Here is a 15,610-nt window from a genome sequence, read left to right as displayed (position 1 = left end):
GCCTGAGGAACGGGTTCTAAAACTTAAGATGCACAACATGAAGGACATTTGTTTTATTTATTTTTGATTGAGGTAATGCCACTTAGTATTTATATCTATTTATATCTATTTCATTTAAATGTTATTTATTATTTTTTGTTCTGAAATGTGCAATCAAACTATTGAAATTCATGCTCTTTCAAGCTTTTATCCAATCCCTTGATTAATGGATGCTATAATGGGTAGTTACAGCTCGAGTTATTTTGGTACGATACCTCATGTAAACACAAGAACAAGAACATCCTGTGCCGCTCCACTCCGTGGAAACACAGCTCATTTCTGGCTCTCCTGAAGCGGAATGCAGAGTGGAACTTCCATTTTGGGACAAAAATGGAAAACACCAAACAGTCTGATTTATCCACCATCGCATGAAAACGTCGTGTGGGGGATCTTTTTCCTGATGTGGCAGAATCAGACAGATCTCACAGTCAGAGCCAAAACAAATGAAAAAGACACACGAGTGATCTTTTCAATAGTGGCAAAAGAAGCCAAGTGTCCATGCCAAGTTTAATGAACCGTGCTCATCAGTCCAAAGAGGCCCGGGCTGCTTTATTAAGCCCAGAAACAAACTCATCAGCTTTAAAACACATGATTGCAGGCTTGTTTTTCACAGGATACACACACACACACACACACACACACACACACACACACACTGGCAACTAAGTCACATACATTTGGTGAGAGTTGTATAACAAATCAAGCGACATTTGTATATTGAAACCTGATGAAGCACAGAGCGGAACAAGATGGAAATTAGCAAAAGAGCATTTGCACCAGGGACCCCAGGAATCTCCGGTGAGATCAGGCCTTTTCATCGGATCTGAAAAAACAAACACAAACGGGGAAAAACACGCAAAGTTGAAACACAATCGAGTCCAAACTCAACAACAGCAGAGCAGACAATCTGATTATGGCGAAATTAGAAAGGTTTATGTCCCGAAAAATCCTCAGGAAATGTTTTGATCCACTCGGCTGTTGCACGCTAATAAATGGCAGCGGCACATCTGGACGGACGGATCATGAAACCGACCGCGTCTCATGTTGCCACATGAACGTCTGTTCAGTTGTTAGTCCGGCAAATGTTTGTGAGGCTGCTTTTTGTTCGACGCTGATGTGAGAACATGAGTCAAAAACTTGTAAACCTTGTGTTTGTCCAGTGAAGTAAATTTTGTTTTCTTGTGCTTAAATGTGTTGTGAAACTCTCGTCTCTTCTTCGCTCCCAAGGACAGATTTAGGACGACCACTGGGACACATTTTGTTCCCCTTCACACCACATGTGTGCTCCTCTTTCTCCGCAACATAAAACAACTGGCCTCACGCTTTGTTGTCACTTTTTCTTTTCCACCTGAGCGGCTTCTCGTCCCCCCGTCTAATTTATTAGATCTCCCCTGTCTTTGCATTCCTCTTCGTCATGCAAGGCTTTTTTGTTTTTTCCCTGACGTCTTCGTGGACGTGAACCAGATTTTCAGTTTTCGGAGAGTAATGAAGTGTTAGAATAATGATGATGTATTTTTTTGTATCTCTTAAAAATGAGAAAAATACAGAGATGTGGACGAGTTTAAAGTGAGGCCAATTCCATGACTTTTGGTCAGACGATAAACTCAAGACGAGAGTTCAGTGTTTTTTCCACCGCAGTGGAATTTTTTTGATTTCCACTGAAATTATCTGGGAGAAAAACTTTCCCTCGATCCCAGACTGTCACCCAAAGAAGAACCTCCTTGTGACTGGGGGGCTTTTCAGATTACCAAGAACTCTAGAGGGGCGGGGCTGTGTGCCAAAGATCGCTAATTGGCAGAACACATGTTGCAGCTGTTTTGCCGACAGGATTTGGCAGACACGTGTACTTCTCATTACTCCCAGACCGTTTGTGATATCTCGAAAATTCAAACACTGGACTGGCGATCTTGTCCAGGGTGTGACCCCGCCTTTCGCCCAATGTCAACTGACCCTCATGTGGAGGATAAAGTGGTAGAAGATGGACGGATGGATACTGGAAAGCAGAGAAATAGAGCTTTAATTGCGCTCAAATACTCGTCATTAGGGTAGAACCTCGGGACTTCCCATGGAACGACCGTCCGAGGTCCAAGGCGAGATTCTCCAGCGATGTCACACGTTTGCAAAGTCAACGTCTCAGTACCGTGATTCTTAAACGGTTGGGTTAGGGTTATGCCGGATATGGAAAAGTGAGTTATCTTGGAAGAAAGGGGCAGAAGAACCTCAGGACTTCCTGCGGAACGACCGTCACAATCACAGACGAGATTCACCAGCGTGTCACACGTTTGAGTAACTGGGCAGAAGAACTCACTCACTGACACATTTTTGGACAATTCTACAGCCATAACATCAAAATAAATCCAGGCGATACCGGATTATCATGATGGTCATAAGAGGGTTAAACAAGACCTTTAAAAGAAGACGAAGAAAGATGAACTTATCCATTTTGCTATCAGTCACTGTGTCGACGGATGATGAGGTCCAGGCTCTTTTGAGGGTATTTGCTGAGCAGGAACTTTGAGGTGTGGTGTAAACGCAAAAACCACGCAGAGGCATTACCAGGAATTCTTTTCTCCACGGAAGAATAAGCTCCTGGTAATAAAAGTGCTCCTGGAAATGGTATGGTATAAGAGGGAGCTTTTGAGACATGTTTCACCCTCTGATAATCAGGTATCGCCTGGATTTATTTAGATTTTATGGCTGTAGAATTGTCCAAAAAAATGTGTCAATGAGTGAGCACTTCTGCTTCCTTTCTCCAAGATAACTTTCCCTTTCCATATCCACGCGCTGGTGAATCTCATCTGTGATTGTGACGCTCGTTCCGCGGGAAGTCCAGAGGTGCTACCGTAATGGCGAGTATATGGAGCGAAATTAAAGCTCTATTTCTCTGTGTCCGTCTTCTACCGCTTTAACCTCCACACGAGGGTCACATTATTTGGGTTGGCTGTGCTAATCTCTGCTGACATGGGCCGGGGTCACACCCTGTTCATAGTTTCTGAATTTTTGAGATATTGCAAACGGTCGAAGAGTTACAGTAATGAGAAGTACACATTCTAGATCCTGTGCGTTCACACCAGCCTCGTTTAGTGTGGATGAACAGAATCTCGGTGAGTTTACCCGCTTTAGCACGGTTCATGTGAATCAGAGTGAGCTTGGTCCAAGACCTCTGATGAGGACCAAACATCCAAACGATGGTCCGCTTGAAAGAGGTGGTCTTAGGTCGTTTTCACACCTAGTAGTTTGCTAGCCGGTCTGGTTTTGCTTTTTCACACTTTCACACTTTAGTGAAAACGTATTCCCCTCCTCGCCTGAGGCGGCGCTGCATCAAGAATTACTGAAGACGACGAGACAACAAGAAAAGTGTCTTATTAACCTCACTGAAGCGAACCGAGACCTACGTTCTTGGTCGGACCAGAGTTCACTTCTTTGGTGCGGATCAGAGTTTGGTTGCAAAAGGAATAGGATTAACTTTGAAGGTCTGGTGTGAACTCTGGAGCAGCTCATCACTGGAGGTGCAGTATTAAGAACTCTACAGGCAAACCAGCACATTTAGTACATTTTAAAAAGGAGCTCTCTATCCCTGCGCAGGAGGACGAGGGATTACGAGCAGATCCTTCCTCTCATCACATTGCTCAGTGGTTCATCTTTGCCTCATCACTACATAAACTTATTCCCTAGAACATTTGAGCCTCGTCTTGCCAAATTCCAATGTGGTCTTTCTATTTTTTTTTTTATTGCTAATGGGGGTGGTTTTGCATTTTCTGTACTTTGGTTCCGGACGTTTTCAGCGAACAGTGGATTGTGTTTCCTTCACCCCGGCCGTCTGGAGGCTGTCAGTGAAATCACAGACAGTTGTTTTACGTTTTTTTTTCTCTTTACAGTTCTCACAATGTTTCTGTCATCGACTGCTGATGTTTTCTTTAGTCTACCGGTTGGACGTCTGCTGCTCGGCGTGACTTGTCCCTTTTGTTCTGAATACGTCCCAATACTTGTTGTAGTGGTGGCCTCTGGTCAATGTCTGTGCAACTCATTTTCCATCTTCCCTCTCCCAGCGCACTGGTTTTCATATTGGCTACAACGTTTAACTATAAATACAAGAGCTGAAGCAGAACAGTCGAGAAGAATTGGCCTGTTTTCATTTAAAAACACATCAGTTAAGCTGTGGATACGCCTGTCGTCCACATGACAATGGCAAGATTAAAAACACAGCCGGATGTTTTATGCTCTGATTTGATTTATGCTTAAGGAAAAAATAAAATAAATAAATAAACTGAAAAGGAAACCGAAAATTCCCAAATCTTAAAAGTCTTAGTCAGTGTGAGTGGTTTTTATTTTCATTAATTCAAAGGGAAATTCAAATTTTTCAGTGAATATTTTCTGGTTTAAGAAAGAAATAATTCAAATGGAATAATTTGGGTTTTGGAAAACACACAAATCAACCTTCTCTGGTATTTTAAGTCATCGGTTTGTTCAGAAAGTCACAGACAGAGTAATCGAGTAAGAAGAAAACATGTGGCTGCAGTGTAGACACTAAAGTCTAAAGGTTTGCAGGAAACAAACTTCATTTCCTGAGATGATTGAATTAAAGTGAAAACTACACAAGGTGCCTTAAAGTATTAGATTAGATTTACAGCTCAGATTAAGATTTGAGTGATGCCTTCAGGTCATTTGGTGCTAAGATGAAGAAGCGCATGGACAGAATGAGCCTCACCGTGTATTTGTCCCACTTCTTCTCCGGATCGTAGGGCTCCCAGCGACTGGCGGGGAAGATGTGCTTGTTCTTCTCGTACCAGCTCCTCAGCACCACTTTACCTGCGTGAGACTGGAGGCAGAAATGTGCACAGTCAAGGACTTTCCAAGGTCTTTCATGGACTAATTCCCTCAAATTCAGGGACAGAATGTGCCAACATAGCTTAAGCTGGGAGGAGAAACTTGTAAGAACCTCTAGGGCGTCCACTTTTATTGCTCTGCATCTGGACAAGTGAGTGTCCAAAGTCGGTCTTTTGTCATTTGTCTTTGCTGAGACAGAGATCTTGTCATTTTCATTTCCCAGAAATCAGTAATTTTTCTCTCTCTTTGCTTAACTTTACTTGCTCATTGTTCTGCACGGAATCTCGCGTCAACGGAAGAGAGTGAGAGAGAGCGAGAGAGTGAGAGAGAGCGAGACAGTGTCCACAACACAGGACATTTGTCCTGCGTAGGCCTAGACTATGTACAGAAGCTGGCATCGTAACAAACAAGGGAGACGTTCACCTAAATATCAACTTTCACTTCTTTCTCGCATAGAATTGTGTATTTTTTGGGGGTGATTTTCATAAACTTTCAAGGACCTGTGAAGCTTAACAGCCTGATGTGTTCTGGCTTATTTAAGTTTACTCACAAACATTTAGGGATAGGAGTGACCAAAGTGGGGCTTGTGGGCCAAAATTGGCCCACTGAGAGGTTTTATTTGGCCCACTAGACTTTGTGGGTGTGTTATTTGTTTGTTTTCTCCACCAGACTCATGCTTTTGAACACAAAGTGTACTTCGGTTTATCAGTGTTATCTTCTATTTTATTAGAATTCGCATTCATTTTTCCCATTTTCAGATACTGCGTACAGCAGGTGATGGAGTCAGTGGAGGTTTGTCTGTGAGACTTAAAAGTTTCTCTTCCTCTGTAAATCCTGTTTAATTAACATTTCCTCAAGTCGAATGTGGTTTCTGTGCAGGCAAAGGCAGTTACCTGGCTACATCCTATAGTCTTATTTTGTGTATTATTAGATTATATCACTAATATAAAAGAGACACATAAAATAATGTGTTATAGCTTATGAAAAAGCGTCCGTTATCTCTAAAGCCTGATTAATATAGTACATGTTTAATGTTTGCTACTGTCCATCATGCCTTTCTTGAATGTTCATTTTAAATATAAACGTATATATATTAAAAATATTGTACATAAGGCTTTACACTCAAATAAAACAGCAAAAAAGTACAATAATATAACATTTGTTGTATAGCTGGACGAATCAAACCTCACCTCATCTTTCTCCACCGTGGCGTCGTTTACGAGTCGAATGTCGTCGTGAACGTCGAAGCTGAAGAGAGGACCTGAGGGGTGAGTAGAAAAACACATAAACCTAAAACTTCACTTCACAAATTACATTAATCTATGTATTTCGCAAAAAACAAACAAAAATCCGGTTCACTCACCTGATTTGCCTCTGGCTTTTGTCACGATGAAGTCGTAAAAGCTGTGGTGCTGAATGAAACGAAAAGAAATGTGTGTTAAAAAAAACACACACACTCCGTTGTCATAGCAACAAAAGTCTTATGGCAGAGTAAATAACACAACTGATAATGGCAGTCACCACGAGTCAAACCAGGTGAAAAACATAAAACTAAAATCGACCAAGGTTTAGCTCCACTTTATCATGTCCAGAACCAATATTAGAACCTTGACTATCCCAGATGTAGATAAAGGTATTCTACATTCCACGGATTCCCTGAAACTTGGTGGGAAAGTGCTATGGCCCAAGACGAACAAAAAAGTTGACCCTAACCACGGCCTCAACTCAACAGGAAGTCTGCCATTTTGAATTTTGGCATCCATTTAGCCGATTTGCACCCTACGTAAATGAGCGAACTCGTCTGAGTGCGTTTGTCATACCTTTAGTGTATTATATTGCGTCTCGTTTCTTTTTTGTGTACGATATGAAAGTGTGACTGACTTACTGTCAAACACATATCAAAAGGTGCAGAATCATCCACTTAAGACTTAGCTTTAGAGATGAAATGAAGCTCATCAAAACAACACTTAAGGTACACCTTCCGTGTTTTCACTGGTGTGTCACGGATGCACGCACACATACATTCCCAGAGCGACGGCGGCTGCCAAGACAAACAGCACAAGCGGCGATTTAAAAACAAAGAAAAGCGTCCAAGACTGTGAAGGCCAATGTACACCGGCTGAGACAAAGAGATGAGACGTGCTTCAGTGTTTAAACAGTGGTGGGTGTGAACGTAATTACACAGCAGCAGCAGCAGCTTTATATCTGCTGCTGCTGCTGTGATGTTGAGCCATGGCATGAAAAGGAATGGTAATCAGTTATCATACCACCAATGTTATAATTATAGGTTTTAAAAATAAAATGTGAGTGAGCAGAAAACCAAAACCGGTGACACGACAACAGCGAGGCATTGTCCCTGTTCAAAGTGCTTTAAACGTTTCCAATTGGGCAAATGACTAATAAATTAATAATAAATTACTAAGGACTTTATTACTCAATCGATTTGAGTGTTAGTTTTAATATGTTCAATCACGCTGTTAAATGTAATTTTTTTTTTTCTATTTTATGTGACTTTTTTTTTACGAGAACTCATTTAAAACTGATTACATTTTGTGGACAAAACAAGACGTTTGAGAACATCATGAGATTGAGGTTTGGGGAAATCACAGATGGACCAAATGACAGATCGATTCATGGGGAAAAAAATTTATCAACAACGATGAAAACAATCGTTAGTTGCAGCTCTAATGGTAGAGGGTTCCTACACCTTAATTGACATCAAATTCAGGGACTTTTCCAGGACTAAATTCCCTCAAATTCAAGGACTTGAATGTGCTGCCACAGCTTAAGATGGGAGGAAAAACTTGTAAAAGCTCCATGATGACGTCCACTTTAGTGACAGGACTCCAGAGTCAAATGTGCCCCGGATATTTGGAGTGTGACGACATTTTTTGATTTGGTCGCACTGGTGCACCTGCAATTTCCAGAGTTTCCCACACATGAGCAACACGTGGCGACAGAATCAGCACCGACCGCTGCCAACTGACTCTAATACAGTGTTGTGGCAAATTCTTGTCAAAAAATACTCTTGGTAACCTCTGACATCTCTGCATCGTGACATCATACTGCAAATAGTTGGGCTGGAGTACTGAAAACCCAGTGCATGTAGTCACTTCACACACAGTACTTACATGTGGGATGATCAGATCCTCTTTGATGTACATCAGCTGTTCTACTCCAGCAGATCTGCACAGAGGAGAAAGTATCCCATTATCTCACAGTCCACTCACTTCAATGTGGAAAACTGACTCATTCTCGATTTAAACTTTCTTTTTAAAACGTTTTGCTCTAAACTTGTCATCATTGCCTCTGAAATCGTTTAAAATAATGATACAAAATGTCCCGACGTTGGGAACTCCAGGCAAAAAGCGAAGATTAAAATCAGAGGGTCAAAGCAGGATATTGGGGGTGTGTGTGTGTGTGTGTGTGTGTGGGGGCAGGTGTGTTTGCAGTTGGGTGAGTGTACGTGTGTGTGTGTGTGCCTATTTGGATGACGCCCGTCATTTGTTTACCCCTCTCTGTTGTGGTTTCTCCATTTGCAGCTCATGTCAAGGTCGAGGACAGAAAGCTGTTTGTAGATGTGTTGGATTAAATAATACGGGAAACAGTCAATTGTCCTTGTTGGCAGATAAACAACGCTCTTCTTTAATGACCTCAACATTTTAAAAAGAAATTGTCTGTGAGGTTTTCTGCACTGACAAACCAGTACAAACAAAAGTAAAAAAGGTGTTTGCACATTGGTTTGTGTGGTTGACTGGATTCCGTGGTCAGCTGGCTGTTTGGTCGTTTTTTATAGGGATTTTTTATATCGTTTGTTGATTGGGTTTCTTGGTTAGTTTGGTTGATTGGTTCGGTCGGCAGTTTGTTCGTTTTTTTTTATTGGGGTATCTTGGTTGCTTGGGTTTCTTGGTTGGTTTGGTTGGGTTCCTTGGTTATTTGTTTGATTGGTTTGGTTCCTAGGTTATTTTGGTTAGTTGGGTTGGTTGGCTGTTTGGTTGGTTGATTGGGTTCCTTGGATTCCTTGGTGGGTTGGTTGGTTTGCTTCCTCGGTTGCTTGGTTTCCTTGGTTAGTTTGGCTGGTTATTTGTTTGGTGGGTTGGTTGATTGGGTTGGTACTGAAGGTAGTAACTTTATTGATCCCACAGGCAAAGTAAAACAAAATCTGGTTTCAAATCATACATTTTAGCAACATTCTGGACGTCTGTTTGTCAGTGTTTTCACTGAATAGTAACAAACAAATCAAACTACTTGTTGAACAAACACGTCAAGAAGCAACGTTTCCGAATGTCTCAATTTAACAATGAGGAGAACTTATGCTAAACATGGCTCTGGTGCGTCACTGAGTCATATTTTCACACACAATGAAAAAATCCTCAACAGAAGACTGGAGACGAGCAGTTTTTGCTTTACAGGCATTTCAAATGAACTCATTCCTGTTCATGTCTCACCTGAGCTCACTGAAGTCCTTCCTCAGGACCTCCAGGGCCCTCTGCAGGAAGTTCTGGATGGTGTTCCCCTTCTTCATCTGCAGGACAAAAAACACACACAGGGCTGATGATGGTAAACCAAATATGTGTAATATGTTTCCCCTGTTATTTACAGCCATAGACAAGTGCTGGAGCGCCGCGCTCTTTACCTTGACTGTCTTACGATGACCTGAACCGTCCCAGTAGCTGAAAGTGATTTCAATCTCCTCACCTGAGAACAAAGACAAACACACACATACTGATATTACACTGACAGGCCAGAATATCATGACTGTAGTAACCAAAATAATGCTGATCCACTGAAATCACTTAATCTTCAAGATTGTTAGAGGTCTTAAAGGAACTTTTCTGGCATAAACACCGACCTTGTCAGGACCTAATGGAGACTAGAACCTGGTCCTAATGAAGCAGAACCTCATTTTTGAGGAGCTGGTTAAATTTAGGGCTAAGAAATTAAATATGGAATGTGGTTTGGTTAAGGTTTGTTTGCTCTCTCGTCATCCTCCTCTTCCTCCAGAGATTACGGGAGTACCACCAGAGGAATCTTGCGTGCCACTGGTGGTACAGAATATGTACAGAACCAAGGTGTTAAGAGTATTGGTAGCATCCAGCCCTTAGTGGAACAGGATGAAACAAACAATCCTAAAAACAGCTGAAATAAAATTAATTTAAAGCCACTGCATTTTCGGTGTGTGATTACAGCTCAAATGTGAATGAAATAATATCAAATTAGGAATAAAACGTGACAGCCCAGTGTCCTAAGAAGAATAGCTGTGCAAACCTGTGTGTGTTTATATGTGTGCGTCCAATAAACGTACAAACCTACTTTTTTGAGGAAATGTAATCTTGGTCCCAGATCTTTAAAGGGCTTGTTCATGGTTAAGACCTGGCTTTAGGGCTAGGGTTAAGCACTTAAGGTTAGGGTATGTCTATGATGTGTCGTCACTAATATATAAAAAACAGTTTGTGTGTGTGTGTGTGTGTGCGGAGGTCACTCACTCTTGATCTTCTCCTGTTTAAGCTCCCACTCCTGCCTCAGCTCCTCTCGGAGACGATTCTCCTCCTCCTGAACACGAGACACGGACAAACCAGTGAGATAAAAATCTAATTCTTTCAAAGTCGGCCAGAACTTGACACTCTATTTTAAGATATGACCATTTAATTGATTAAAATTTGCTCACTGGCTGGGACCCAATTTCCTTCTCTTATCTTGTTCTTAACGACAGTAGGGGAACAACTGAGCATGTCACTGTATCAAAGTGAAAACCAAACAACTAAATTATCACTCACTGACATCTGCAGAGTGAAATTAGGACCAATTTTCTGGTATTTCTTCTTCCTTTAATCATTTCCAGCAGGCGTCCTGTTTATCCTACATCTTGCAGTGATTATGGGTTCATTTGTTGCCGTTTTTTGTTTTTTGCCCTCTCTAGAGCAGAGCCAGGAAGCTAATGGATAATATCTGCCACCACTAGATGTCACACGAGCACCAGCTTCTCTGAGCAAAAACAGACGCCTCTTCAGCCAAATCACCACATTTCCACCTTTGTTTTCTCAGTTTGTTGTTGAAAACCAAGATGGGTTTTCTAACTTCAGTGACTTAACAGCTTCATGAGCTCACCTCTCTGTCACGATCTGGAAGGAAACTTGTGTCCACATCTGGATTTTTCCCCAGTTTCTTTTTAGGTGGAATATCTGTGAGGAAACAATCACACATTCATTCAATTTACCGTCACCACCAACATATTATTTCCTTGTTTGTTTAATTTAAAGCAAAACAAATCTGCTTCCAGGTTCAGATGAAGTGCTTTAACTTGTCAACGGCAAAATAAACAAATCAAAATGTAAAAATCCCTTTAAATTCTGGGTGGTGCCTTATAATAATCCACAACAGATGATTAACCAGCATAAAACACAAGAGGACGTTCAGAACAAAGCTAAAAGTCATATGTTGTATAAATACTTACAGTCCTGCTCGTCTTCCTCGGATTCTTCCTCCTCCTCCTCTTCCTCCTCTTCCTCTTCTTCTTCTTCTTCATCATCCTCTTCATCATCAGGATTAAAGGATAAACTGGCGATTTTCCTCTTCTGTTCCTCTTTTCTCTTCTTCTCTTTCTGCTTCTCTAGTTTGCTGCAAAGGGAGGAAAAAAATGACAGAATTAATGAAATACTTTTGTAGATTTTCTTTTTAACCCTCCTGCTGCATTGTGTGGGTCAGGCATCAGTAAAGTGTAAATCGTGTGTGCAAATAAAAGGAGGAGGAGGAAGTAACTGCTGACGGCAGTGTCCTCCAGCCTCAAGACAACAACTAACTCCTTCCTCCAGGACCTGCACAATGGGGGTCGCCTGTGGAACTGATCATCTTAGGGCACAAGAGACTGATATTGAACTCCATATGCTTTGTGCGTGTTTGTTGCTGCTGCTGCTGCTTTCTGTCACATTTTTAATTTCGGTGATCATGTTCACAGTTTTTTTCCATGTGTGACATACGCACAGTTCACAGCAGAGAAACAGAGAAAAGATGTGTTGATAATGGTATTGGACTTTTACCCCTACAATATGACACAGAACTGATGCCTTTCACTGTCGTTTTGTCTAGGCTGAAGCTGAATACATGAAAAGCATAAATAGTATATGTTCAGCAGCTGTACGTGGATAAAGTGGACGCTTTAACTGCAGAAAAAAGCCTGCGTAAGTCATAATTACTCCGTCTGAGTTATCAAAAATCACATGACGTTTGTGTTTCTATATCCATGGGGAAAAAACAACATCAGCCACAGGTTGCAGAGATTTCTAAGAATATCTAAAGGAAACTCTCACTGATATTAAAAATCGCTTTCATGAGAGAGTCTGGGGCCAAAGTCAGACAGCAGCGCATTTAATGACATGTGGCAAAAGATGAAAAACCTAGTGTGTGTGAAAGTGAATCAATCAGCCAAGACTCACAGCTGGAGTTCCTTCGACTGCTCCTTCTTGGCCAGCTGTTTTTCTCTCTCCTTCACCAGAGCCTCCTGCTTGGCCTTCATGTCATTAAGCGTCACCAGACCTGACAAAAAACAAATCATTTATGTTAAAGGGGACATACTATGCAAAATCAACTTTTTTAATTTTAATACTTATATTTGGGACTCTGGAGGCCCTACCAGTCGCCAAAGTGCGGAAAAAGAATATTCGGTCCTTTTTTCGTGGTCCCCCTTAGTGTAAGTAAAGGCGATATAACACGCGATGTTGAATTCCCTGCACATTGTGACGACAGAATGCGCATTTCACCGCGATTGTTACCACCCGACCGGTAAGTTTACTTCGAGAGCTCCACCTTAGCTCCACCTTGTCCCTATAAAATGCGAGGGAGGAAGAGTGGTATTATGTCAAGTGTGCTGTTAGTGGCTGCACAGTGGAGCACAGTGTTTTACACAAACTTCCAGCCTCAGAGGACTTGTGTGTCCAGTGGATAAATTTTATATTTGACGCTAATGTGCCAGATAAAGTCAGCAAACGTGTGTTCGTGTGTTCGCACCACTTCGCATCAGACTGCGGCCAGCGGTAGCTGTATTTAGTCAGCAACCGTATTTCACCGACGTACAAACACACACATTTTTAAGAAAAGGTCACATAGAGCTCATAACTGACCATTCTGACACGTCCTAATTAAAAATATTTGTTCAGTACGTCCTCCATGACTGGAGCACAGACTAAGTCACATACAGCGGCAGTTTATGCAGCTCGCTGATCGGTGCTGTCCCTAAGTGTTTTTAACTGATTTACAGTTCGGCACTGTTCGGCTCGATCCTTGTGTAGGACGTCTCTTCCTGTGACGGCACTCTCGCTGTTTTCTGCGCACGCTGCCATGTTGATATTGTCAGAGAACTAGTGGAGGGAGGGGGTGAGGAATGGAGCGGAGGGAACAGGAGCTGAGTGAGCACAGTAAAAAAGACAAATCAGAAACCCCCTGGAAGAAGTGGGTGTGTGTTTGACTGTGTCTCATTTGCATGTAAAGGGACCAGGCACAAAACCGAGCGTTCTGAAAGGGGCAGATTTGGCAGGGTTATTGAACTGCTATGGTGCTTCATCCTTATGGTATTTTGACCAAAGCATGTCACAGACATGTTCATTAGGACACCAGGGAACTATTTTAACTTGGAAAAATAGGGTATAATATGTCCCCTTTAAACTATAGAACGTGGTGACACGGCCCCCTGTGCTCCTTCATGACCTTCATTTTGCTGATCGTGTCCCCACAGTGAAAAAATACTCACCAACTGTGCTGGATTTCAGCTCTGCCTCAACAGCGTCATAGTGAGCTGAGAATTTCTTGTCAATGTTGGACTTGACCATGTTGTCCTGCAAAGACAAACCACACATTTGAGGGAGTACAAACATAAAGGATTGAGGAGTGTAATCCTACAAAAGACTATAAACAAGCAACACCACAAAGAGGAAACAGAACTTTTCCTATATAATCCATGGTGTCCTCTTTTTATTGTGGACAAGTCATTTCCCAGGCATCACATGGTCATTTGCTCTCTTGTCTCAATTTTACTCATTCATTGTTCTGCACGGAATCTAACGTCAATGGCACAGAGAAAGAGAGGACAGTGTCCACAAAACCGCAAGTAAATATGACTCCACGTTTGTATATCAACTTAACTTCTTTCGTGCACAAAATTCAAGCTCTTTCAATGACCCGTGTCTATTTAGGTTGTTTCATGGACCCATGGGAACCCTGATAAGGTCGGTGTTGAACACATTTTACTAGAGCTGCAACGAACGATTATTTTCATAATTGATTAATCGATGAATCGTTTGGTCCATAAAATATCAGAAAACCTTAAAAAATATTGATCAGTGTTCGTCAAACAGGGAAATGATTGTTTTGTCCACAAACCAAAATGATTTACTGTTAATGAGTTCTTTGTTATCCAGAGCAAAGAAATTAAGAAAATATTAAACAATCAGAAATCTTGTTTTAATCACGAAAAAACTTCCAACCAACTATCGATTATCAAAATAGTTATCGATTAACTTAGTAATCGATTTATAATGGATTAATTGTTTCAACTCTACATTTTACTTTATCCAATCTGAATTTCCTCGGTTGACATTATTGATATAAGCAATGCCACACAAACTACTTGTTCTGTCATTGTAAAAGGTTATATTTTTTACTGAAGTTTGCTTAGGACAACCTGTCCAGCATGTCTCTGTTTCTCTGAGCTCCACACACTCTGATGGTTAATGACACTGTTACTATAGAAGAGGGGATAGTGGGGAAAATGTGACAAAGTGCGTGACTGAAAAGGAAAACACGTTTTTATCCGTGTGAACAGCCACAAACCTCTGCAATCTTCTGCTTCAACTGTTCGAGCTGTTCTCGTTCTTTCTCTCGCTTCTTCATCAGCTGCATGGCTCTGCCGGCCTCGCTGGCTGCGCCTTTATACTGCGCCATGTTTTAAAAATAAACTTGTTTAACCAAACAAATAGCAAAAAGTATGTTTCACTCTGGAGTTTGAGGAAAAACGCGGATTAGTTGCCCACGTCTGTGTGCAAGCTAATCTCCTAGCACTTCAGCCACAACAACAAAGATGGCGGCGGCGCAGTGCATACTGGGTACTTCCTGTGACGTCTTCAGGAACCTCCAGAAACTAAAGCTTTTTTTTCTTAATTTTTTTAAGATGAAGAAAAAAAAAAATAATATTTCGCATCTAGATATGGACGTGAAGATAAAAACACACACACACAACAAGAATATACACACATTTATTTTAAAGAATATCAAAGATAATCTAAAAATAATTAAATAACTCGTCACGCTGAGTGAGAACGTTAAAGACTCAAACGGAAACGGAAGTGACAATATAATAAAATGTTCTATATTCGATTAAATTTTCTTTACAGATTATTTTTATATAATTATTGTATGAAACAGGCAAATAATGGACTACAGTTTCGACAATTTAATGCAATGGATATGATATTTATTTATTTATAAGATACGAGAAAGTTCACAAGATTTAAAAGATAAACAATTCTTAATATAACACCAACATTTTATTGACTTTGGTAAGAAAAAAGAAAAAGAATACTTCCAAATGTTCAACGTTTTTTTTTCAATGTCCCTTACAGAAGATACAGAAGGGCAAACAATAATAATGATAATAATAATAATAATAATAATAATAATAATAATGACATAATAGCTGGTTTTAAATCTAAATCATATTGAACACCAGTCACATTACTGGGTTATAGACATGTAC

General features: G+C 40.9%; 1 protein-coding gene across 1 annotated transcript; it reads right to left on the bottom strand.

The window, feature by feature from the left end:
* Positions 1-503: 503 nt before the first annotated feature.
* Positions 504-14,960, bottom strand: fam50a (family with sequence similarity 50 member A). The gene is made up of 13 exons (XM_044039278.1): positions 14,689-14,960; positions 13,610-13,694; positions 12,300-12,399; positions 11,321-11,484; positions 10,975-11,048; positions 10,353-10,419; positions 9,503-9,564; positions 9,315-9,391; positions 7,998-8,052; positions 6,230-6,278; positions 6,057-6,127; positions 4,748-4,858; positions 504-862 (listed from the first exon to the last, which is right to left on the bottom strand). Exons 1-13 carry the CDS (start codon positions 14,797-14,799, stop codon positions 854-856), a joined length of 1,035 nt encoding a protein of 344 aa, XP_043895213.1. The 5' UTR covers positions 14,800-14,960; the 3' UTR covers positions 504-853.
* Positions 14,961-15,610: the final 650 nt, after the last annotated feature.

The sequence above is a fragment of the Solea senegalensis genome, linkage group LG11, assembly GCF_019176455.1.
Source record: "Solea senegalensis isolate Sse05_10M linkage group LG11, IFAPA_SoseM_1, whole genome shotgun sequence".
NCBI lineage: Eukaryota > Metazoa > Chordata > Actinopteri > Pleuronectiformes > Soleidae > Solea > Solea senegalensis.
This window is presented reverse-complemented; position numbering and strand designations above follow the sequence as displayed.

Bases quoted from the DNA above. Each gene is read 5' to 3' on its own strand.
- fam50a (XM_044039278.1), bottom strand. From the start codon at position 14,799: ATGGCGCAGTATAAAGGCGCAGCCAGCGAGGCCGGCAGAGCCATGCAG. The intron at 9,565-10,352 runs GTGAGTGACCTC...CTTTGTTCTCAG, and splicing joins TAAACAGGAGAAGATCAAGA to GTGAGGAGATTGAAATCACT. The intron at 6,279-7,997 runs GTAAGTACTGTG...CGTTTCATTCAG, and splicing joins AGGATCTGATCATCCCACAT to CACCACAGCTTTTACGACTT.